The sequence below is a fragment of the Aspergillus fumigatus genome, chromosome 1 (assembly GCF_000002655.1).
Source record: "Aspergillus fumigatus Af293 chromosome 1, whole genome shotgun sequence".
NCBI lineage: Eukaryota > Fungi > Ascomycota > Eurotiomycetes > Eurotiales > Aspergillaceae > Aspergillus > Aspergillus fumigatus.
This window is the reverse complement of record NC_007194.1, coordinates 1,306,248-1,330,098: the sequence shown is the minus strand read 5'-3', so window position 1 is coordinate 1,330,098 and position 23,851 is coordinate 1,306,248. Positions and strand designations below refer to the sequence as shown.

General features: G+C 49.3%; 8 protein-coding genes across 8 annotated transcripts; 7 read left to right on the top strand and 1 right to left on the bottom strand.

Annotated features, from left to right (window-relative positions):
* The first annotated feature begins 193 nt into the window (after positions 1-193).
* AFUA_1G04680 (NifU family protein) lies at positions 194-1,710 on the top strand. Its single transcript, XM_745124.2, has 3 exons — positions 194-630; positions 702-1,238; positions 1,295-1,710. Exons 1-3 carry the CDS (start codon positions 343-345, stop codon positions 1,448-1,450), a joined length of 981 nt encoding a protein of 326 aa, XP_750217.1. The 5' UTR covers positions 194-342; the 3' UTR covers positions 1,451-1,710.
* A 2,898-nt stretch (positions 1,711-4,608) lies between these two features.
* AFUA_1G04670 (PSP1 family protein) lies at positions 4,609-10,786 on the top strand. The gene is made up of 6 exons (XM_745123.2): positions 4,609-5,423; positions 5,492-6,008; positions 6,070-6,182; positions 6,833-7,092; positions 7,343-9,566; positions 9,618-10,786. The coding sequence occupies exons 5-6, from the start codon at positions 7,429-7,431 to the stop codon at positions 10,123-10,125; spliced, it is 2,646 nt and encodes an 881-aa protein (XP_750216.1). The 5' UTR covers positions 4,609-5,423; positions 5,492-6,008; positions 6,070-6,182; positions 6,833-7,092; positions 7,343-7,428; the 3' UTR covers positions 10,126-10,786.
* Positions 10,787-10,987: 201 nt separating this feature from the next.
* AFUA_1G04660 (60S ribosomal protein eL15) lies at positions 10,988-12,986 on the top strand. Its single transcript, XM_077803820.1, has 5 exons — positions 10,988-11,088; positions 11,197-11,283; positions 11,561-11,717; positions 11,786-12,012; positions 12,089-12,986. The coding sequence occupies exons 2-5, from the start codon at positions 11,197-11,199 to the stop codon at positions 12,227-12,229; spliced, it is 612 nt and encodes a 203-aa protein (XP_077659991.1). The 5' UTR covers positions 10,988-11,088; the 3' UTR covers positions 12,230-12,986.
* Positions 12,987-13,435: 449 nt separating this feature from the next.
* AFUA_1G04650 (uncharacterized protein) lies at positions 13,436-14,815 on the top strand (the record flags this gene model as incomplete). Its single annotated transcript, XM_077803819.1, has 1 exon — positions 13,436-14,815. One exon carries the CDS (start codon positions 13,436-13,438, stop codon positions 14,813-14,815), a length of 1,380 nt encoding a protein of 459 aa, XP_077659990.1.
* Positions 14,816-15,299: 484 nt separating this feature from the next.
* Positions 15,300-19,009, top strand: AFUA_1G04640 (HECT-type E3 ubiquitin-protein ligase; the record flags this gene model as incomplete). Its single annotated transcript, XM_745120.1, has 3 exons — positions 15,300-15,846; positions 15,898-18,036; positions 18,090-19,009. The coding sequence occupies 3 exons, from the start codon at positions 15,300-15,302 to the stop codon at positions 19,007-19,009; spliced, it is 3,606 nt and encodes a 1,201-aa protein (XP_750213.1).
* A 1,232-nt stretch (positions 19,010-20,241) lies between these two features.
* AFUA_1G04630 (uncharacterized protein) lies at positions 20,242-20,629 on the bottom strand (the record flags this gene model as incomplete). The annotated part of the gene is made up of 2 exons (XM_745119.1): positions 20,242-20,427; positions 20,486-20,629. The coding sequence occupies 2 exons, from the start codon at positions 20,627-20,629 to the stop codon at positions 20,242-20,244; spliced, it is 330 nt and encodes a 109-aa protein (XP_750212.1).
* Positions 20,630-20,805: 176 nt separating this feature from the next.
* On the top strand, positions 20,806-22,141 carry AFUA_1G04620 (zinc-dependent alcohol dehydrogenase family protein; the record flags this gene model as incomplete). The annotated part of the gene is made up of 6 exons (XM_745118.1): positions 20,806-20,913; positions 20,984-21,068; positions 21,121-21,321; positions 21,382-21,527; positions 21,582-21,894; positions 21,948-22,141. 6 exons carry the CDS (start codon positions 20,806-20,808, stop codon positions 22,139-22,141), a joined length of 1,047 nt encoding a protein of 348 aa, XP_750211.1.
* A 148-nt stretch (positions 22,142-22,289) lies between these two features.
* Positions 22,290-23,668, top strand: AFUA_1G04610 (uncharacterized protein; the record flags this gene model as incomplete). Its single annotated transcript, XM_745117.2, has 2 exons — positions 22,290-23,607; position 23,668. Coding segments are annotated over exons 1-2 (915 nt in total). The 5' UTR covers positions 22,290-22,693.
* Between the last annotated feature and the right edge of the window lie 183 nt (positions 23,669-23,851).

The following is a 23,851-nucleotide window of genomic DNA, read 5'->3' as shown; positions in this document are numbered from 1 at the left end:
ACTCAGATTATAGGGTAACGACGTATATTAAGTAGTATACGGAGTAATATTTTACATGCGAAGACTCACCAGAGAGGTATGAAGCATTCCAGATTGTCTAATGTCCTATTGGACTGTTTCTTCTAATTTAATCAAGTTATGCCTGATTTGTCATTGACCGGAGTTTGACAGAATTCCTTGCAGTCATGTGACCTAAGGTAGGATTGCGTCAGAGCTTGATTGAAACTGGGATGCGGGAAAATAGGATCCAACTCCGGACAACAATTATCATTTCTTCTTTTCCAGCATAGGAGTATTCTTTCTCGCAAGTCATTTTCGGGTATTACGGAAGTTTCTCAAAACATGTCTGTCAGCCGCACATCGACAACATTGCTCAGAAGGGCTCTTCTAGACAGTCGATTCTCGCCGCAATCTGCCACCATCCAGTCGCAAGGCATCCGACCAGCACTCGGATCATACAATAGCATCCATAACTCTGCCAGGTTACCTGCCATCACCGCCTCTGGGACTCGTCGCCGGCCCACTTTGCGCCCTCATCAGCGGCCTGCTGCCCAAGCCCGGGTGAACGGACCGTTGCCTGTTACGAGGCGGACAATTTTTATCCAGACCGAAAACACTCCAAATCCTGATGTGAGTTAAGCGTCCCGATTGTCATGGTCGATCATCTGTATGTGGACCACTAATGATAAACTCTCCTTCAGGCATTGAAATTCATTCCCAATCACCGCGTCCTCCCAGAGGGGTTCCCAACGTCTTTCCTTGAGTATCTTTCTCCTCGATCGACCCTTGCGCCCCCTCATCCTTCCCCGCTAGCAGCGAACCTGTTCAACGTTGATGGCGTAACTTCAGTGTTCTATGGTCCGGACTTCATTACCGTGAATAAATCCAGCGATGCCAACTGGGCACACATCAAGCCCGAGGTCTTCAGCCTTATCACGCAGGCTGTGACATCCGGAGAGGCGATTGTCAATACGGTAGAGAAGACAGGAGAACATGCGCAGGAGAGCGGTGAGCAGGAATCTCTCAGCTTTAGCGAGGAGGATGACGAGGTTGTTAGCATGATCAAGGAACTTCTGGAAACGAGAATCCGGCCTGCGATTCAGGAGGACGGTGGTGATATTGAGCTCCGGGGCTTCGAGAACGGCATTGTGAAGTTGAAGCTACGTGGTGCGTGCCGTACTTGCGACTCGAGCACTGTGACGTTGAAGAATGGCATTGAGTCGATGCTGATGCACTACGTATGTTTCATCCTTTTACCATGTTTGGTTCGCACTAACTTCTTTGTCCTGAACAGATCGAGGAGGTCCAGGGAGTTGAGCAAGTCTTGGATGAGGAAGAGGAAATCTCCATGCATGAATTCGCCAAGTTTGAGGAGAAGTTACGTCAGCAGAAGGGCCCTCAGGCTACAGCTTCTACGGGAGGCAAAGGGACCTTGGACACGGCACCGTAGGGGCCACTGGTCCCTGTTTATGCTTCTTCAAGGTTTCCGGTGTAACGGTCGTTTATTCCAGCTGTCAACGTTCATTGTTTGTGTTGAGAAAGCATTCCTTCCCACTGGGTTGGTGATCCACAACTGCCTCTCCCGGGCAGCCTGTACAATACAAAGATATACATCAATGATATATCAAAGATCTATGTAAGTGGCTTGAGAGCATTTGACATTCGACCACTAGTTCTTGACTATCATGCAGCCAAGGTAAGTCTTCAGGGTTCGAAGCTTGGAAATGGATATATTTACCATGAGCACTGTGGCCAATCAACCCAAGTTTGAAATGATGTGATAACCTTCGCGTCATAACCTCAAAGTAATTTTCTCTGCGTGAAAGCCCAGAGGCACGTAGATCGAGGGGGTCTAGACAGTGGACGTCGAGTGGGTACTACCTATCAGGTGATGCGTCGTCAGGTGATGCTTTAAAGCACTTAACGTGTAGGTCTTCCATATCAGGACGTTTGGTCATCGAATATAATGCCTATCCATTTGCTCATAGGTAGTTACCAGCTACCCTTTGAAAGCCACCTAGATGCAGACCAAACAGAAGGAATGTATATAGTTTCGGTCTACTGTGCCGCACCGAGTGTCTAGCAGTTGGATGGAACGGATAAAATGTAGACTAGGAACCGACTCGTCATATATAGCCATAGTCGCCACCTGGCTCTGGAGCCTGTACTTGTCTTCACTGTGCTAAAAATCTATTGGGGTAAGCTTCACGTTAACCGAGAGCAACATGCATACCTAAGGGATGTTCCGCGCCATGGTAATCCACCCTAGGATAGTTCATGCCTAGCAACAATTATCAGCGGGGTTGCTCCAAAACACAAAAGTACTGTGAACTTGATGGAGCTAATCTTTTCATCCAAGAGACAGTATAACCTAAACTTTTCATGGAATGTAGCACAGTGTAGTTTCGGCCGGAGCGGGTGGACCAAGGTTCCAGTCTCCCATCCCAGATCATAAGTAGCGCCATGCCACATTTGGACAGACAATTGGTGCTTGACACTGAGAGCAAAGTACGCCTGCCTGACCTGGCGAAGGGGACTTGGGGTGAGCCGCAATTCGCTGCTGGAGATGTAGGTTTCGGGTTGGAGTTGTCAGCTGTTAGATGGCCTTTTCGTACCTACGTGATGGATGCCAAATTTGTGTGCCCTGACGTTAATAACATGGCTCTCTCTTGCATCCTCAGGTTGACTCGGTGTCGTGACGATGACGATAAATGTTCAATTCCTATCATCCGCTCCCCAAAGCACTACCAGATTTAGACTACCATATGCCTCGGTAGGAGAAAAAGAAAAGGTAGGTGCGCACGCTATGTTCAGTAGACCAAACGCGACAATCAACGTCACGGCGTTGATCCGTGGGCGGTGTTGAGCCCCATTACAGCGTATCCTTGGCCACCGTCAACGAGGGGGCGAGGAAGGGGCCTCAGTAGCTTGTAACCACGGATAAAAGCTGAGTCTGGTTGCTTTCCATCGTATCAGAGATTTATTTTACTACCCTATGATGCTTACATTGAATAGGAGCTAATTGTTACCACCAATGATTGGCAATTTGGTCAGGTACTAGTATCTGACAGCAGTCAGTTGACACGGGCTAGGTAAGGACAAGAACATGGCCAAGAAGCAGGCATTTTTAGAGATTCAGAGATGAAGGCGCACTCATTACGGTCTGGCTGAGTACTGTAGTGTATATGGAGTACGGCCCTGGATGATGGCTGGATGGGTCCAATGCGCGGGAAGCTCTCTCCGCAATTGATTTCAACAGACCATCCTGTAGGTTGAAAGGCTGTAGCATAAGAGGGGGCAAGTGGGCAAGTGGGCCGCAGTGCAGCACCACCGACAAATCGGCGTCAAAATACTCAAGAACTTGGGCTCAACAGTAAAAGAAGCCGATGGCCACTGCTCTCACGCACAACAATGTCGACAAATGGCCTGCAGTAGTGGTGGACGCGAGAATTGACGGATGTAGTTTGTCTTCGGATATAAGATGAAGGCTTTGTGCCCATTTTGTCGAGGAATGAGGAGATTTTGTGTTGTGCCAGTTGTCTCAGAGTTGCTCCACTCCGCATTGTAAAGAGATGTTTGCTTCATGGAACCAGCTAAATGGAGGTCCGAGTGTAACCAGGTAGAATGACGTTGACAAGTATCTAATCGCGTTGAGGAAACCATCTCTGCAACACTTTAGTCTCTACTAGAGAAAATAACAGAATTACGGAGTACCTGATTCTACCCAGCCTTCCATATATGTAAGGTACTACCTCAGTACATGTTTTCCAACCCCACATGCGTGGAAAGATGGAATGAAGGTAGAAACTCTCAATCCCAGTACATTTCTGGTCCCTTGTCCCTCGTAGAAGGTATATCAATTTACACTGCCCTTAATGCAATTGGTCGACATTGATATAACTTTGACAGTCTCGGGAGGAAATAAAATGAACGTGACCTAAGCACAATTTTTATCGGTCAGGCTAGCAGCTGTCTCCGCATTGCTCGAAATTAGCCCAATGCACTATTCATGCTTCCAACCCTTGAGTTCTTGACATAAACGACAGTATTAGCTGTTTGGGTCGAGTAATAACGGAGTAAAATGTATTGTTGTCGGATCTAGAATCTTCTTTCGTAAAGGGAAAGGCACAAAAGACTAGGTGTCAACCCTGCTCTTCACTCGCATGTGGCTGTTGTAAGAACATCGTCTACATCAGGCACAAGAATGACAGACAGGTTAGGAAGTTAAAGGCCACACATATTTTAAACTCGAGAGTCATTTAAGACCAAGTCAAAGGGCGACTGGATCGTCTTCCTCTCAAATCCCAATGCGCCACTTGCAACTTCGTACCCCCGGACGATCGTCAGCTTGACCTCCAGAGACCCGCCAAGGACCCGCTTGAGAGAATGCCATCCAGTGGTTGCCCATTTTCCAGCTCCTGTCACTGTTATACTGCTAGGGTACTCCGTACCTACTCAACAACTGACTAGTGCGATCACCTTGCGATCAACCAACAGTTGGTCAGTTCGGCAACAGGAGAGAATATCATGATCGTACTAGATATAGGAACTTTATTAATATTAGCAATATGATTGCAGTCATTGGCGAGTCGGTCTGTTCACTGTAATCTTACCTGATCTCTCTTGTCAGGAGGCTAATTCGAATAGGAAAGGTAATCCATCGGCCATCTTCCTCTTCAGCATATAAATCCGATTATGGAGTATCCAGATTGAGTCCAGGGTGGATATTATAGATATCAAAAAATCATCTTCAGTAACAAAGAAACAATACAGTCTTCATCGGCTTAGCTCGGAAATAGAGACTCTATTGACGGACCCATATAAGGTAGCCCCGATTTATTGCAAAGTAGAAGAGCCGTACTTAATGAGTTTCTCCAGACAAAAGATCAATCTCTGCGCCACTTCTCGGTGCCCCGACCCGTGGCTCGATCTAGTCCTCTTGTCACCCCCAAACCCAAAAAAGCCCAAAAGTGGCCTGAGTTTCATTAGTCTACTTACATTAAGTTACCTTCCCTTAGGTTCTTCTACTTTTGGATGACTTAGTACCTCCCTTAGACCTGCAACTTGACTGGGGTGTACAACCTTACTCCTCTTTTCTTTCGATTCTTCTTCCTTGTCTGTCTCTTCGCCCGTGTTCTTTTCATATCTTCTTCTCCTTTCCTCGGTCCTTCCTCTACTCCGTACATCCTATGTCCTATGTCGGTCTCATTCTTCCTCCCTCCATTAATATCCCCTCCAATCTGGGACACCGAACAACGTAACCTTCAATCCCCTGCATCGACTACCGCATTCTAGATCGACTACACCGGTCGAATCAACCTTTACTCAGCTACATTTCCGACTGTTCACCACAAACCCCGTCCTCACGATACCTGCGCCACTTTTCCACTCCGCCTTAACGCATTCCCCTCCGCGCCAAAGCAGTAAGATCACCACTCTTCTTTTCGTAACCACCTATTGTTTATATCCTATCTAATCGTTACGGAAATAGCTTCATCAATAGGCGATCGCAGTCCTCACACTTCATTCCTTCCAAGATGCGCTGCTCCTAAGCAGATCTGCCCACAATTCAGGCGTCAAGAGTGCTTCCACAACGTCATCCGAGGTCACGCTACCACCCTCGCACCACATCTTTAATATCCAATACTGCGCCAAGTGCGACATCGACCCTGTCGCGATTTCGATCCTACTACTTTATAGATTCTGTGGACAAATTTCTGCCCGACCAAAAAGTGTCCAAAAAAAAAAAATAACGAAATTATCAGAAAGAGAAAAGAGCCCACTGTTTCTAGGCAAGCGTTGAAGGACGATCTACAACTGAGACTCCATCTTCGCGCAACGCCTTCGCTGCAAACTTCTCTGCTCATTCAGACCGGAAGCCTGGTAGCTTCTTTCGTCGCCTTGTTTATTTCAGTTCGATTACGGACCACAACGTTCTTTCATCGTTGAGGGATTGGCTTCGTTTGGGTTTGGATAGAAAATAAAGGAGTCTTTTTTACTCTAGACTGGTAAGTCTCTGACATCTTGATATGTCGGAAGCTTGCTCATACCTCGGAAACGCTCACACAGACTTGTTCACGAAATTAATCTGCCTTTTGTATTCGTTGAGAAGTGCCAGTGATACCCACGTCCATAAAGGTTTCTACGTTTAAAGGGGGAATTGTAAATTGTTTACTTCTACGGTATGTGTTGACTCTCAGTGTCATACTTTATACCCCATTTTACACCCCGCAATCCCCACAAAAAAACCCCATCAGTTTTCATGCGGCATGATTCTCTGTATCGTGGCCTCTCCTGGGGCGTCTGCATCTTCGCCTGGCAGAGCTCCAACCGCGATTTACTGCATCCCATCTTCAGTGTGTCGCAATTAAGTGGTCGATCACGTCGACCGCAGTGAGGCATACGGGTGTAAAAGCAAGCCGAACCCTTCCCCCCCTTTTTTTCTACTTCTTATCCTTGAAAGTGGTCATTGGGTGGAAAGCTACCATCATCGTACTGTTCCTTGGGCCGACTGGTGCCAAAAATTGCCACAGACCCTTGGACCCAGATCTCATTGGCTGTTTCTCGATTTGGGCTGAATAGTCCATATCATTGAGCCCCGGCTGAGAGGTCCTTTGGCGTTGAACCTTCCATAGCTTTCAATAATCGCCACCTCAATCTACTTCCCTTCGTGTGGCTCAGTATAGACATTATCCCATGCGTCTGTCTGCTATTACCCTGCCATTCTTTGCGTATCTGACCTGAACATTATCTTCATGCTATGCGTGCTTCATCTCATTTTCATTTGACGCTTCAACTGGTGCATCTTTGAACTAACTTATCATGCAACAAGCTCATATTCTGCTAAGGTCACCGAAGCTCCTTCTCAGAGCCAACGCTCCTTCAGCTCATTTGCAGAGTCAATAGGGCTTATCCTCTTATTTGTTTTATTTCTTAAAGTTGACCATACAAGAGTTGGTCTGGTTCATATCTTCTGCTAGTGAATACCTTGTGCTGCTTTACTGCTCAGCGCTGCACACAGAGTGGCGTTGGGAATCAAAATCACTTCTCTCCGTCTCTGACTGCATCCAAGCATCATCATTATCAGATTCAGTAAGTCAATATCTTCTACATTGCACCTGAAAGACCTCACCCCGTCCTCATACGTCACAAAGCCTCGGTGCATGTATTTCACTCAACCCCTTGGTTTGGACTTCCTTATTTGTATCTGATGTTGCTGTCCGGCCCGAAGTGTTTGGTTAGGGCTTCGTTCTGGATAACTGACCTTGGGCTCCTACTCATCTCGTCTACTTGCTAGCTTTTTTTAGTTGGCTCCTGCTGACCTGCTTGTTTCAATCCCTAGAGTCTCAGTCACGACTGCACTGTCACCAGTGATTCAACCTTTCTCACAATCTACGGTTTGAGATACGGGTGAGCTTACAAGACAATATGGCCACATCGTCTGAAAAGTCCACGCAGGAATCCAAACCTGCCGACCCACCAGCAGTGTCCAATGCGTCAGTCAGGCTTGAAAAAACCCATCCTGGAGTCCGTCGCTCGACTCCCGATTCGGAAGCTCTGGCATCCTCAGATGACGACGTAGACCACTCGCATCTGCAGTCGACATCTGCAGCTGTTTCTGCACCAAAACCTACTCGCCGTACTTCATGGCTGAACGAGATTCCTCTTAATATGCCGAGAAAGGTGTCTTTGACTACTGGTTCCTTGATTTCAGGCACTGGTGCCTCTAACCCGACCAGTCCCGCAACCGACCACACCGGCTGGCCTTCAGGGACAAGTCCTGGATTGAGCAGCCCGATGAACTGGAACCACGTCGGAAACAGTTCGTTCACATGGGGCACAGGCATTTGGAATTCTGAATCCAGAAAAGAGCCGCCACCCCGACTCTCAGAGATTGTCCCGTCGCCTACGATGTCTAATGCGTCTGCTGCTAACAACTATTTTTCGGATGAGTTGTTGAGTCCCACTGCCCGCACTACATCTGGAGAGTCGGCGATACCGTTCTCTATCCCGCTTCACCCCACCCCAAAGACCTATCGCTCGCAGTCTTACTCTGTGGGGCAGATGGATCCAGAGTACTTGAACACGATGGCCAATAAGTCGGCGGCACCGTTTTCAGGTGGGCGTGTTCGGAATGCTGGACAATACTCCGCGCTGCAACACCGATCGTCTCGGCCAAGCCTCCTTGGAGAACTCGGTCATGACCCTGCCACTCTTGGTCGGGTTTGTGAGGATGATGACGATGGCGGTAGCGGTAACAGTTCCGACGGTAGTCTCAACGCTTATTCGGCGAACCAGGCCCGCACAATTGAGCAACTCTCACGGGAGAATGCAATTCTGCGTCAGGCTGCAGGTCAATTGGATAACAGACTTAGAGATCGCGCCATGTCCTCTGCTTCCACTGCCAGTGGGTATGCAGTTGGTAGCAACTTGCGCAACCTCCATCGAATTCGCGGTACCGTCCCCGAGGAAACAGATCTTGCTGTGGAGGATCTCGACGAAGTGGGCGACATGACCGGTTATAGCAACATTCACAGCAGCCTGCGTAGAAGGTTTTCCGAGCATTCGGGTAACCTCGAGAAGCAGCTGCCTTCCACTCTCAACCCTCTTGAGAACCGTGCGCTGGAAAGTATTCGTAAGGCGAATTGGCAGACTTCTCTTGGATTTGGCAGCCTCGCCGATATTCCTCAGAGCAGGCGACACTCGTTTGCAGATATTCCCATTCGGCACGCTTCTGTTTCTGGCGACTCTCAAGTAGCGACCACTTCCCGGGCTGGAATGGGAGATCGGGAAGACCACCTTGCGAATATCAGTGATAGTTCCCTTTCAAATGCCCAAAGCCAGAATCGTGAGTATCACCGTCTGCATATGGCTTCTCGTCCCGAGGAACATGAAATGGAAATGGAATATTTACGAGCTCGTCAATTTGCAGAATCCTACTTTGCTCGCGACCAAGCTCTTCGTGTTGCCGAAGGACCCTCTGCAGTTCCTACTTCGCTTCACCAGGCTTATACGATGCCAAACGCTTACGGCCGCCATCAGTCTGGTCTTGCACATGGCCATCAGAATCAGCTTCTGTATATCGTGACTTTTAAGTGCCACCGTGCTGACGTTTTCTACATCCAAGAAGACACTGGCTTGCAGGTGAAACCCGGTGACTTGGTTATTGTTGAAGCGGATCGTGGCACGGATTTAGGCACTATCCAGCATGCAAATGTATCCTTGCAGAGAGCCCGGGAGCTGAAACAGCAGTATGCAGAGGAACACTACAAATGGCTGATGATGTTCTCTCGGCAAGGCCAGAACGGAACTGCGAACGTGACTGGGAGTGTTCCAGCCTTGAGTGGAAGAAGCACTATCGGTGGCATGGGTCCTCATGGTCCGCATGGTGTGCAGGATTTAGCAGGAGATATCAAGCCTAAACTCATCAAGAGACTTGCGCAGAACCACGAGATCCTGACGCTCCGCGACAAAGAGGGCAACGAAGCGAAAGCGAAGCGTGTTTGTCAGCAGAAAGTTGCCGAGCACAGACTCAACATGGAGATTCTTGATGCCGAATTTCAAATGTAAGGAGTACGTTCGGGCCATCGAATTCATGGTACTAATTGCGACAACAGGGATTGGAAGAAACTCACTTTCTATTACTTTGCGGATTCGTACATCAACTTCAACTCTCTTGTGACTGATCTCTTCAAGATCTACAAGACCAGGATCTGGATGTCAGCAATCAATCCAGCATCCTTTGTGACTCCGCCAACTGCTGGCTTGCCACCTCCGGGAGGTGTTGCAAATGCCGACGGCCGAGTGTACGGCGCAGCTCGAGACGGTATGGATGTTGGCAGAGACACGGTGGGCAATAAGATTGGCCCCCTCCGCAGCACCTACATAGATCCTTATCAGTCTTTTCCCCATGGTGCCCGACAGCCTGAATCCGGCCTTGGTGAACTTGCACCCAGTGCCGATCCCTTCTCCCCATACCCACCAAACGCTTATGGTGGGACCTTAGACACCAGCTATGTCGACTATGCCGCGCATAGCCCAGGCGTGGGCAGTGGTCCGTCTCGAGTTCATAATGCGCCAAATGACTGGACCACCCGGTTCCAGGGTTTGTCACTTGGATCTTGAACGAAAAACCATCGTACCCTTGACTCAAGGTATTACTGTTTCTTGTACACCATGATCGCTGTTGAGTCGGTGAAATGATATGCACACTATACATTTCTTCTCCGTCTCCATGTTCCTGTTGGGTTTTCACCTATTTTCGAAAATGTTCTTTATTCGGTGAATCCCAATTCTTCAGTCGTTTCTTTCCAACCTCTCTCGTCTGTTTTTCTCATTTCCTTCCAACACTCTAGAAAAATTGCGTGACGGATCTGCTAAAAAGATTTACGATCTGTCTCTATGCCGATACCTAATAGACCTCAACTCATGAATTGATGGCTTTCTCTGATTACATTTCCGACTACACTCAAGCAGCTGTACATCAGCACTTGCGCTTTGTTCTCTTCGTCGCTTCCTTCCACGACCTTACTTACAGTTGCTTCTTGCGTGCCATCTCACATTCATTGCCATATTACTGTCCTGTTATGTATACGGTGCCACAATGATAGCTCCGAATGACTTTGGTGCAGTCGTGATGGTTTGCAGGGTTGGGACAGTTGAGAAACTTTTCGTTTTCCTTTTCCTTGCGAAACAGAGAATTTAAGAATATTGAAATTTTTTTACCACTGGTAATAAGATTGAACTCGACATTTAGACAAGGAATGAAATTGTTCAAGCACACTGATACACTTCGCCTCTGCTCCGTACACTCCTAGGCAGTGATGGCAGTGATGTGGCACGTGCCCAAACTGCACCCAACTGTTGTTGCCTTGTGGCCTTAAGGAAAAGGAGGACTTCTGGTCCGATATTGACACCTTAGGCATCGGTAAGGGTTTAGCGATAAAGCTGGTTGGTGGATGCGGTTTGCCTCGCGCTCGCCTAATTTGCTAGCGTCCCACACACAACACCTCGCAAAAGAGATCATCTTTCCCTTCAATCTTTCCAGAGCGACATCGACGACAACCGACGACCTGCCACGCCGACAAGGTGCGTTTTCGCGTCCCTAAAATTGCGATAGAATTGGCTTGAATTAATTCCAATAATCCGATTCATTCATTCGCAATTGTCCGATTCATCAAAGCTGATTGATTCCAGATGGGTGCCCTCAAGTACGTGGAAGAGATCCAAAAGAAGAAGCAGTCCGACGTGATTCGCTTCCTGCTGCGTGTCCGTTGCTGGGAGGTGAGAATCCCCCCCTCAATTTCGAACATTTGACATCCCGCCGGGAGGTGAAAAAAACCTCGTTTGCTTTGCCATAGGATACCCTCGAAAAAAGAGATTTTTTTTTGATTCTGGGTGTTGCTGGGCTCGGCTTCGAAGATCGCAAATTTCGTCACAAATCTTGCTTTTCTTTCCCGCCGGCGGATGATGTGGATGTGGCACACAAGACAAGTTATATTTGGGCTTGTGTTGTCTTGCTATACACTCGTTGAACTTTGCTGAGAGTGCATCAATATAGCTCCGTCAACTGAACGCTATCCACCGTGCTTCCCGTCCTTCTCGCCCCGACAAGGCTCGTCGTCTCGGCTACAAGGCCAAGCAGGGCTATGTTATCTACCGTGTCCGTGTGAGACGTGGTGGCCGCAAGAGGCCTGTGCCCAAGGGTGCCACCTACGGTATGTTGCGCATTCAGGATCTTTCTCAATGTGGGAGAAGTTGGGACTAACTATGGTTTCGTCTTCAGGCAAGCCCACAAACATGGGTGTTAACCAGCTCAAGTATCAGCGTGCTCTGCGTGCCACCGCTGAGGAGCGTGTCGGTCGTCGCTGCGCCAACTTGCGTGTCCTGAACTCCTACTGGATCAACCAGGACTCCACCTACAAGTACTACGAGGTCATCCTCGTTGACCCCCAACACAAGGCTATTCGCCGCGATCCCCGCATCAACTGGATCTGCAACGCTGTCCACAAGGTTCGTCTACAGCGCTCGTGCAACTCGGCGCGATTCTGGGAGATTTGCGACGCTCTTGCTAACATTTTCTGTACAGCACCGCGAGAGCCGTGGTCTCACTGCCACCGGCAAGAAGTCCCGTGGTATCAACAAGGGTCACCGCTACAACAACACCCGTGCTGGCCGCCGTCACACCTGGAAGATCCACAACACCCAGAGCTACTGGAGATACCGTTAGATGTAGAAAATTGGGTGTTCATGGGGGTCGGTGGTTATGGAAAATCTCTCTCTTCGAGGATGTGTTTAATCCGGCGAAAACTCGCTTCTATGACTTTGTCATTGAATCATCAGGGTGCGAGCCTAATGCAACAGATCTTTCGGATCGGATGTTAGCAAAAACCTTTTTCTCTCTGTTTCTTTCTATGATTCCCTTAACGAAGTACGACGACTCTTTTCTTTGTTCAGGACGCTTCCTGCAACTTGTAGTGCACTGGTAGGCTAAATGTAGACCCAAGGTCAATTTCCAACTTGTTGTAATTGACATCCCCTGCCGGCGTTGTAAATTATCAATTTGACGCTGATTAGCCGCAAGTGGAAGACGTTCGGAAATGCTGACGTTGCAGCTACCTGGAACATGGTCTTTGGTTAACTTAGATACTACTTAGCACAAGTCGTCAGAGACTGTGAGACTAGTTAGAGCTCCAGCGCCCAAAATAGCAGCAGTTCGTGACATCCGAGCGTCACATCCAAGACCAGCGCCTAAGGCGCGGGTCAAACCCCATAACCATGGTCCATTAGGCTGCCGCCAGAGTTGGTAAGACATCGTCAGTTGATATTTTCTTTCATCCCGGTTTCTTTCTCGGACTTCCAAAATGCCTATTACTATCTTTGGTGGTTTTAGAGATCTTTGGAAACTGCATATTTGTTGATACTGGCTCCCTGTGGTCTGAAGCTCACACTTCTAGCCTCAAAGCAGCTCAAGGTGCATTAATAAGGTATTAACCGCTTTCTCTCACTGCCCCTGACTAATCGCCCTCTTACTCATCAATCACCCAACTAACGTAATCGGTAAGCGAGCGGATCACGCAACCGAGCGGATCACCAAACGTGTTTTGACTTCTATTTCAAAAGCTGCAGTGCTCAGCCAGCCACTATGCCACCAAAAGCGCGTATAAACTCAAAAAATTCAGTTGAGCAGGAGGGAAGGGTCCTACTTGCAGTATCAGCTTTGAAAAATAAGGAAATTCTCAATATTCGTGAAGCTGCGCGTGTCTATAATGTGCCTTATACTACCCTCCAGCGGCGCCTAAAGGGGCATACTTTTCGAGCTGAATTACGCGCAAATGGCCATAAAATGACTCAGAATGAAGAGGATTCACTTATTAGATGGATTCTATCTATGGATCAACGTGGAGCGGCTCCCCGACCGTCCCATGTACGAGAAATGGCGAATATCCTGCTTGCGCAGCGTGGTTCAACTCCTACCCAGACTGTTGGAGAGAAATGGGTATATAACTTCATTAATCGGCATGATGAGATCAAAACCCGATTCTCTAGGCGCTATAACCACCAGCGTGCTAAATGTGAAGACCCAAAGATTATCCTGGAATGGTTCAATCGTGTCCAGATCACAATAATGCAGCATGGGATTACACTGGAAGATATCTACAACTTTGATGAAACTGGCTTTGCAATGGGCTTAGTAGCTACTGCTAAGGTAGTTACAAGAGCTGAGATGCTTAGTCGGCCCTTCCTTATCCAGCCAGGGAACCGCGAATGGGTTACCTCTATAGAGTGTATTAACTCTACTGGCTGGGTGCTTCCACCATGCATTATCTTCAAGGGAAAGGTCCATATTGAGGGCTGGTATCAAGATACAGCCTTACCAGCAGACTGGCGGATCGAGGTCAGTGAGAATGGATGGACGACTGATCAGATTGGATTACGATGGCTTCAAAAAGTCTTTATTCCTGCTACTACCAGTCGTACAACTGGTAGATATCGACTATTAATTCTTGATGGCCATGGGAGCCATCTAACACCACAGTTTGATCAAATCTGCACTGAGAATGATATCATTCCAATCTGCATGCCTGCACATTCATCACATCTCCTCCAGCCTCTAGATGTTGGCTGTTTCTCTCCTCTTAAGCGTGCGTATGGCCGCTTGATTGAGGATAAGATGCGGCTTGGTTTCAACCATATTGACAAGTTTGATTTCCTTGAGGCCTATCCACAAGCTCGTACGGCAATCTTTTCAGCAGATAATATTAAAAGTGGCTTTTCAGCAACTGGATTAATACCACTGAATCCAGATCGGGTGCTCAGTCAGCTTAATATCCAGCTTAGAACACCTACACCACCAGGCAGCCGATCAACTAATTCTGTCCCAAAAACACCTTACAATCTCAAGCAGCTGAAGAAGCAGGAAACTACGCTTAAGAAGCTACTTAGGGAGCGTACATACAGCCCTCCTACCCCTACAAAGGCTGTGCTAGGTCAGATTATCAAGGGGTGTGAGATGGCAATGAATAACGCTGCCCTTCTTGCAAAGGAAAATCATGATCTACGTGCTGCACATGAAAAGCACCTTCAAAAGCAGAAGCGATCTAGGCGGCAGATAGAAACTGCAGTGGGATTATCTATCCAGGAAGGGCAGGAGATCATTCAACGCAGGGATCAGGCTGCTGAAGCTATCCCAACTATCCCTCCAGAGCAGGTAGTAGATACAGAACAACGCCCTCAACGGGCACCCCCACGCTGCAGTGACTGCCATATTCTAGGCCATAGGCGATTGCAATGTCCGCAGCGCAAGAATAACTAGATTTAGTAATAAAATCATGTTTTAGGGGTTCAAAATAGCCTCCAATTTCGGCCGCGGCCAAATTCTATGGTATGGTGATCCGCTCGGTTGCGTGATCCGCTCGCTTACCGATTACGTTATCACATCATTAGTGTTGCATCAATTGCGGCTTCTTCTTTCGGTTCCCTTTTTGGTTCCTGAGGTCACTTGGTTCAGTCGATCTGTTCCAGGTTTGTTTCGGCAGGATCCGACCCAGTTTAAACCTCCTTCATCTCCTATCTACCTAGTACCTACGTTGTCTCCTTTCTATCTATAAGAAGCATCTTTGTGATTCTTGCACATACTCCCATTGATCAGACGACACTTGTGCAGTACCTAGTTTTACCAGGCCTATTAGAATTAACCTGCATCTGCTTCTAGACTACTTCATACGAAGCAATCATTTCACGCCTGGAGTTGTTCCGGCTCAGACAGTCTCCAGATATACACAAGCTAATGCGCCCTTATGCCGTCGCGGTCCGCGTATAACCAGCCTCTTCCCCCGACTCTGAACTCCTCAACTGTCTATCCCAACGCCGCCCTTCTCTCTTCTTCAGCAGAGAGGAGTGCACAGCGCCACATCCATCACGATGTGCCGATCCTGCCGACGATGACCGGCAACCCGGCGACCTCGCCTCCCCACCATCGAGGTCATTCTCGTTCGATCAGTCACCCGTTTCCGTCCTCCTTTGGCGGCAGGAGACGCAACCCGAACCCGGGTTTCATAGACTCTGACTCCGACGATGACGACATTGAGGTGACGCATCTGCCCGATGTTCTTTCTAGTAGCCCCAGAAAAGGCTCCTCACGCCCGTTGCCGGGTGGAGAGTCGACCTCAACAGGGAAATGCATGACATGCAACTCTACTGTTCGCTGGCCGCGGGGTTTAAAGGTTTTTCGGTGCACGGAGTGTTTGACTGTAAATGATCTGGAACCGTACACTTCGAAGGATTCAGGGGGTCAAGGCATCTCAGGGAAGGATGGGATGACTGGTCTGTCCATACCAAGAAAAGGTGCTAACCTGGAAGCTCTTACAGTTGATCTGGGCTAACTTGCAGAACCAGCGGTTCCTCTCTCCGTCGAACGGACACGGTCAATAATCGATAATTGCGTTTCATCTTATTTGCGACGGCTTCTAGACGCGCCTATGCCTCACGGCCTCACACCAGGTAATCGATCTGAAAAGCCCTTGGTTATGGGTCAGGATGAAAATCGTGCGCATACTCATGACCATGGCTCCGGTCTACTGTCTGAACCGCGTGTGGATGCTCGAGCGCGCAGTTCGTCTGCGTCCAGTAAACCTGGGAAACCCAATTGGTTCAACGGCGCCTCAAATCCTTTGAAGCCTACGGCCAGCTCCTTGGCGCCACATGCGGACGTTAGGAGTCCTCGGCTACGTAGTCGCAACAACTCGGACGTGCAGGTTCCACCCAAAGACGAACGCTTGCCCCGCCAAGTAGGAATGCCGTCTGAACGGGACATCAAGGACCGACCCAGTCACCCTTACATCTTCAAGCCCCTAGAAGAGTACATACTAGCTTCATTCAAAGGCTGCGACAGTTTGAATGCGTCCTTTAGTACAGCACAGCCTCCCTTACTGGCCGAGAACGCCAGTCCTGATCATAGCGCCCCAAAACCGAAGATGGAGAGCAATGAGGCGCTCTCTCATGCGCATCCAGCTTTTGAGATCGACGCAAAGACCCTTTTGATTGGAGACCTAGCCGAAAATTCTTCTTGGTGGATGAATGACGGGGACCCAAACTATGGCCTCGGCCATTCACATTCGAAAGGGAAAATTTCAAATCCTTCCAAAGCAGTTACTTCTAGGAGCCCGCGGATCAATTGGTCCCAATTGGCAGAGTGGTATCATCTGATCATGACGGCTGGTTCGTCATGGGTCGAGCGCTGGACAGCCATGAGGCCGGTTGATGAGCGCGGCCAAGAAGGTCACGGGTGGAGCAAGCTATGGGACTCTGTGGACATGCGCGCGATTGAGAGAGATATTACAGAATCACGTCTACATCTTCACCGGACCTTTCTCAAAGCTACGGAAAATCTGGTCAAGCGGCCACGACGACCACTACACAAACCAGAAGAGATACGGTTTCTTCTGATACTCCTCGTTAATCCATTGATATACCCCTCAAGCCCTTCCTCGCCACATGTCAATCTCACCCAATCCCAAGGTGGCAGGCGGCCATCCCATCCAAAGGAGAGTCGTGAGAGGATACCGCTCCGTGATGCTAGACCTTCCCCCAAAGAACAATTGGGACCTTCTGCGCCTTGCAGTGGACCTCCAGGCCATCATTTTGGCATCGTCAAGCGCATACTGGGCTTAATGGCACACTTGCCCAACGATTGCCATCACTATCTCGTCTCCTGGTTTTCACGCCTTCCTACTGGACAGTTTGAAAGATTAGTGGACCTGGTGGGCAGCTTCGTGACTTACCGTCTTAGCCGGCAGCAAGGACGGAAACGCAGCGAGGCCATCGAAAATGATAACAGTCTAGTACCCAGCTTCAGTAGTGCAGCTGGGAATACTCCTGCGGAACTGCACGCTGCAATTAATGGTAGAGGCCCCAGCAAGCCAGCGAAAGACAAGCGGATTAAGCCCGTGGTGTACGGAGATGATTGGCAGATCCGGGCGGCAGCAAGAGTGATGTCTCTGCTATTCACAGCAAACAATACGAGTGCTGCTCGGAAGCCAGATGCAGCATTTGGCCAGGAAGCAGGCTCCTTGGCAAATAGAGCTGCGGCAAATCGCCGAGGACATAAGGTCCCGATCAGTGCCTTCTACAATACACTGCTGGATTATTCTGATCTTGTGGCGGATTTCGAAGCCTGGGAGTCAAAAATGGCCAAGTTCTCGTTTTGTCAATATCCTTACTTCCTCAGTATCTGGGCGAAAATACATATAATGGAGCATGACGCTCGTCGCCAGATGGAAGTCAAAGCTCGGGAGGCATTCTTCAATAGTATACTGAGTCGAAAGGCGATAAGTCAGTATCTCGTATTGAAGGTCCGGCGAGATTGTCTGGTTGACGACAGTCTTCGAAGTGTCAGCGAAGTGGTGGGTTCTAACCAAGAAGAGATAAAAAAGGGCCTCCGCATTGAGTTTGTTGGCGAAGAGGGTGTTGATGCGGGAGGACTTCGCAAAGAGTGGTTTCTTCTGCTTGTTCGGGAAATTTTTGACCCTCATCACGGTATGTCGACGGCGTTGCACGCCAAAACAGAGAGCTCGAGCTGATTGATACAGGACTCTTTCTGTATGACGAGGATTCCCGATTCTGCTATTTCAATCCCTACTGCTTCGAATCATCTGAGCAATTTTTCTTGGTTGGTGTGCTTCTTGGACTGGCTATCTATAATTCAACGATCCTAGACATTGCTCTTCCGCCGTTTGCCTTCAAAAAGCTGTTGGCAGCTGCTCCGCAGACCAGCGGGCCGCAACCTTCAAGTGCCCGGTCGAACTACAGATGTACTTTGGATGACCTGGCAGAGTACCGGCCTGCACTTGCCAAAGGACTCCGGGCTCTTTTGGAGTTTGATGGAGATGTTGCCGATACATTCTGTTATGACTTTGTGGCCCACGTCGATCGTTATGGTGAGGCTGTTGCGGTGCCTCTCTGCCCTGGAGGCGAAACGAGACCGGTCACCAATGCGAATCGACGGGAATTCGTGGATTTGTATGTTCACTACATGCTAGACACAGCAGTCACTCGACAATTTGAGCCTTTCAAAAGAGGGTTCTTTACTGTGTGTGGCGGCAACGCGCTCTCGCTGTTCCGACCCGAGGAAATCGAGTTGCTTGTTCGCGGCTCGGACGAAGCGCTGGACGTCGCGTCGCTTCGAGCGGTTGCGACATACGACAATTGGTCTCATCCCCGGCCGGAGAACATTCCAGTTGTTCGGTGGTTCTGGGAATTCTTCGAGAATACCGATCCCCAGGCGCAGAGGAAGATTCTTTCGTTCATTACAGGCAGTGACCGGATACCGGCCATGGGGGCGACAAGTCTTACGATCCGGCTGGCGTGCCTCGGAGACGATGCGTCGCGGTATCCGATCGCACGAACGTGTTTCAACACGCTAGGCCTGTATCGATATCCCACGCGGGAAAAATTGGAGCGGATGCTCTGGGAAGCGGTGGGGAACAGCGAAGGGTTTGGACTGAAGTGATTGAATATATTGTGAGAAACTCCAAGTAGATACTTTGTACACCTCGGGGGCAGGTAACCCTGTAAAGGAGCTGATCATGAGTCCTTGTTAATGCCATTGTTAGTCGAGGGATGTCACTTCATGTGTCCTGCCGGTATATCTCTGATTAACCTTTCGGTCTGTCTCTTCATACCTGTCTCAAGGTCTAGTCTGTCACATGATACGGGACTCCAGGAAAAGCAAAGAGAGGGTCATCAGGAAAAAGCTGAGACGCGTCTAGCGGTCTCATTATTGAGCGCCCCCAGGTTAACGTGGGGTTAGAGAAGTTCTAGACCCGAAAATCTCACCGTTGACAGTCGGTATGTCCGACAAGCGAAGATCCAGGTCATCTACTCTGTATGCATGCTCAATCGGTGTAGGGATTCGATCTGTTCTCAGGTCATGGGACACTAGCGAGCGAGCAGCCGAGCCATTGACTTTCGGGTATGCGGTGCATTATTGTCGCTGTCGGTAAGTTATCAGCATCCCACCGACAGTATAGTACTGCAGAAGAACTGTGCAGTAGACGGATGTTGTGGAGAAGCGGTGTACGATATGTTTTGTGGACGTATGGAATACATGGGTAGGAAGTCAAGATTCCTGGGGGGAAGGGTAGAGATTGGACATGCGAAATGTACAGGTGTCGTGCAGGTGAATCATACCGCCATATTATTTTTGTTGTTGTTGTCATTGTTTATTTTCTATCTAGTCAGGAACAACAATATGCGCTCTATCAGTGACAATCAACCCTGTTTGCCTATGACGAGGTCATCGCGGGGCCAAAACGGGGACATTCTAGGAGAGTCTGTGGGGGAGGAACGTCATTGCGGATACGGGAGGTCTGCCACCAAGGAATTGATTTCCACTGTTTGTGCTTTTGTAGGTTTGGGGGGAGATTTGAATATTGGATGTGGTGGATCAGTGTCTAGTTAAATCCCAAGGGTCAAGACCTAATACGGAGCTCTATCTCCCCAAGTGAAGTCTTTTATCCACTTGCTGTAGATATTGTATTGGGAAAACTGACGGTGTGTACGGAGTACTCCGTAGGTAATCTGGGAATGGTCCACCAGTACGGAGTAACTTACACAGTACACGGTGCAGTGTACTGTGTACTGTGTATACGTTGGTCACTGCCTGGTGTCAAGTCAATTGATATCATGGACAGAAATTGAATTGTTTAATGTGTAAATAAAGATTACCACCAGCGTGAATAATTAGAAACCATTGACTTTAGTTACCTTTTTTTTGCCAGTAGCTTCGGGGATCCGGGTTGGAGGCACAAGGACATCACCTGACAGGGGACTCGGGGCTACCCACTGGGATGGAGCATAGTGTCCCGAGTCTAGCGCCAACTTCCGTCGATGGCTGATTCCGATACAGAGTACAGTTTGGTGCTTGGCCTGCCCTGGTCTGATACTCCGTAGATTGGTGAATGGAGGAAAAGATGGACAGCCTGACCTCATTGGCACCGGAAAATGCATGCCTGAGGTTAGCCTTTGCTGTTCCCCCTCGATTCCCCTCCTTCACTGTTTGGGATTCGGGTCCCTTGAAATAATAAGTAGGCTTGTCTTTCCTCCTCTCGTCTTCTCTTTTCTTCCTCATTCTCTCAATATCTTCCTCTTCAAATTCAACCTCGTCGCTTTCTTCCCTGCTTCCCTTATCCTTTCTTGGTGAGTTTAACTTACTTCGTCTGTCCTCTTCATCGAGTCTTGCCTATCTGATATTGACTGCCGGGGGTTATAGATCGCAAGGCTTCATCCCACCTCACATCAATCACAATGGGTTCCAATCTTCCTCAGACCATGAAGGCTCTCAGATATGAGAAGCCTGAGGTCCACAGCGTTGTCCAAGTCCCTCTGCCCACCCTCCGTGAGAACGATGTTTTGGTATGTTGTCGCCCCAATCGTTACTCTGCACACGTCAGGATCGGATGGCTGACCAATAATGCATGTTTAGATCAAGGTCAAGGCTTGCGGTGTCTGCGGTACCGATCTGCACATCCACGAGGGTGAATTCATTGCCAAGTTCCCCCTGGTTCCTGGTATGCCTGATGTTCGTCAACAATTGCGGTGGTTCGAGACTAACAACTGCAGGCCATGAGACTGTTGGTATTGTCGCTGCCGTCGGATCCAAGGTCAAAGGCTTCGAGATCGGTGAACGGGTTGTTGCCGATAACTCTGAGCTCTGCGGTGAGTGCTTCTACTGCCGTCGCGGTGATGAGCTGTTCTGCGAGCACTTTGAGGCTCACGGTGTCACCATGAACGGTGGTTTTGCCGAGTACTGTGCCTACCCTGGTATGTTGTATAGCCGTGACCCAACCACAGTATCATGCAACTAACCATATCGCACTCTAGCCAAGAGAGTCTTTAAGATCAAGAACCTCTCCGATGTCGACGCCACTCTCCTCGAGCCTGCTTCCTGCGCCGCCCACGGTCTGGACAAGATTGCTCCCAAGATGGGCTCTTCCGTTCTGCTGTTCGGTGCTGGCCCCACTGGTCTGGTATGTGGTTTCAGGTCTGGTAGTTGTGACATCACGGGAACTGACTATGTGTAGATCCTTGCTCAGATGCTCCGTCTGAACGGTGGATGCAAGGTTACTGTTGTTGCTCCTGAGGGTCTCAAGATGGACCTGGCCAAGAACCTCGGTGCCGGTGACGAATACGTCGCCTTGTCCCGCAAGGACCCCTCCGCTCAGTTCGAGAAGCTCAAGTCGGACAACCCGTATGGCTTTGACATCGTCGTCGAAGCCACTGGTAACCTCAACATCCTCAACGACTCCATCAACTATGTCCGTCGCGGCGGTAAGCTCGTCGTGTACGGTGTGTACGCCAACAAGGACCGTGTCTCATGGCCCCCTGCCAAGATCTGTGAGTTCTTCTTCCCCTTGCTTCTGCTGAGTGCTTGCTAACAAGCACGTTAGTTGGTGACGAGATCAACATTGTCGGTAGTTTCTCCGAGGTGTACAAGTTCCCTGCTGCCATCGACTACCTGGACACGGGCAAGGTCAAGGTCAACGGCATCGTGAACAAGGTCTTCAAGATCGAAGAGTGGGAACAGTGCCTGGAGTCGATGAGAAACAAGTCTGCCATCAAGGCCGCGATTGTCTTCGACTAGATGTTTGATTGGATAGACTTGGGCTGGGGTCAGACAAAAGTATGGGCTGGATCAGAACTGATATTTTTGAACATACTTCATGTAATGATTTATGATATGTGCGATGACATTATTTCTTGAATGATAGAAAGAGAGTTATCTATCTCAAATGCTTGCAAATCCTGGTCCTCGCTTATGGGAGGGTTGTCTAGTTATACCTGTAGGGGAGCGAGGACCTTGAGGGATGGTGTGACTTATTGGTGCCATCAGTTCCCAAGGTAGCAGTGACGTATCTGCATCTGGGATACCAGTACAACAGCGCGATATTTCTTACACAATTCATTAGATTTCGATGCCAATTGACTTGTTCCACTTAACGTGTTGTAATAGGTAATTCATAATTTGTAAAACTAGAATCGAACGCTGGAAAGTAAAAGCCTTAATGTTGTGGTAAAAGACTGCATTCCACTCCGCACCACCTCCAATACTCCGTAATCCTCCAACACTCTAACTCCCGCTCATACCTCCAAACCCGTCCCTCATCCGATCCGAAACAATAAGCGAAAATAAAAAATGGTCAAACCATTAACCTTCAAAGGCGACAAGCCCAAAAAGCGCAAGCACCGCGAAATCGCCGCCACAGAATCCAAATTCGGTGCCGACTCAGGCACAACCGCAAGGACCCCCGCCGAGGAATCGCAGCACCTCGAAGACAGCGCCGAAGACCAGAGCTGGGTGTCAGCTGACACGCCGTCAGACATCGCAGGACCCGTAGTGCTCGTCCTGCCATCCGATCCGCCAACGTGTATCGCAAGCGATGCGAACGGGAAGGTGTTTGCCAGCGAGCTGGAGAATCTGATAGAGGGCGATGCGGCGACGGCGGAGCCGCATGATGTGCGGCAGGTGTGGGTTGCGACGAGGGTGGCTGGGACGGAGTCGTTGAGCTTTAAGGGGCATCATGGAAAGTATGCATTCCTGTCTACGACGATTCCCCAAAGAACGAGGGAACGGATGCTGACAAATTGTTGGGACAGATACCTAAGCTGCGATACGTACGGGATCCTGAGTGCGTCCGCGTCCGCCATCTCGCACTACGAATCGTTCCTTGCGCTCCCCTCGACCGATATCCCTGGTACGTTTGCGCTGCAGACGGGCGGAGGCGACAAGGAGGCGTTTGTGTGTGTGCGGGAGGCGTCGTCGAGCAGCAAGGCGAGCGGGCGCGTGATCGAGGTGCGCGGCGACGCGAGTAGTCTTGGTTTTGAGACGACGCTGCGGGTTCGCATGCAGGCGCGATTCAAGCCGCGTATCAAAGCGAACAAGGAGACCAAGGCGAGGGAGAAGATTAGTCGGAAGGAGTTGGAGGGTATTGTGGGGAGACGGCTGGAGGAGCATGAGGTGAAGAGGTTGAAGAGGGCGAGGAGGGAAGGAACTTTCCATGAAGAGGTGCTCGATGTGAGGGTTAAGGGGAAGCATGACAAGTTTGCTTGGTAGGTTTCTTGCCTCTTCCTTTTTTTGGGTCTGGATAATGCTGATGTCGATATTTGTAGATTGGCAGAAGAATCTAGCGAGATCGATAGCCTGCGTTTGGGATTGAGACGCACTGAACAGTTGCATTCAGGATGCCCGCGGAAGGGCCCTCCAGCAGGTAACGCGAGAATACGAGCTACAGGGACGGATTCTACGAGCGTGACATTTTTATCTGCTAGGGAGGACAGGCCCAGACTCATTCGA

Excerpts from the sequence above, each read along its gene's own strand:
- AFUA_1G04670 (XM_745123.2), top strand. The coding sequence starts at position 7,429 with ATGGCCACATCGTCTGAAAAGTCCACGCAGGAATCCAAACCTGCCGAC. Across the intron at positions 9,567-9,617 it reads CTTGATGCCGAATTTCAAAT|GGATTGGAAGAAACTCACTT; the intron begins GTAAGGAGTACG and ends TTGCGACAACAG.
- AFUA_1G04660 (XM_077803820.1), top strand. The coding sequence starts at position 11,197 with ATGGGTGCCCTCAAGTACGTGGAAGAGATCCAAAAGAAGAAGCAGTCC. Across the intron at positions 11,284-11,560 it reads TGCGTGTCCGTTGCTGGGAG|CTCCGTCAACTGAACGCTAT; the intron begins GTGAGAATCCCC and ends GCATCAATATAG. Across the intron at positions 11,718-11,785 it reads GCCCAAGGGTGCCACCTACG|GCAAGCCCACAAACATGGGT; the intron begins GTATGTTGCGCA and ends TTTCGTCTTCAG.
- AFUA_1G04680 (XM_745124.2), top strand. The coding sequence starts at position 343 with ATGTCTGTCAGCCGCACATCGACAACATTGCTCAGAAGGGCTCTTCTA. Across the intron at positions 631-701 it reads AAAACACTCCAAATCCTGAT|GCATTGAAATTCATTCCCAA; the intron begins GTGAGTTAAGCG and ends ACTCTCCTTCAG. Across the intron at positions 1,239-1,294 it reads AGTCGATGCTGATGCACTAC|ATCGAGGAGGTCCAGGGAGT; the intron begins GTATGTTTCATC and ends TGTCCTGAACAG.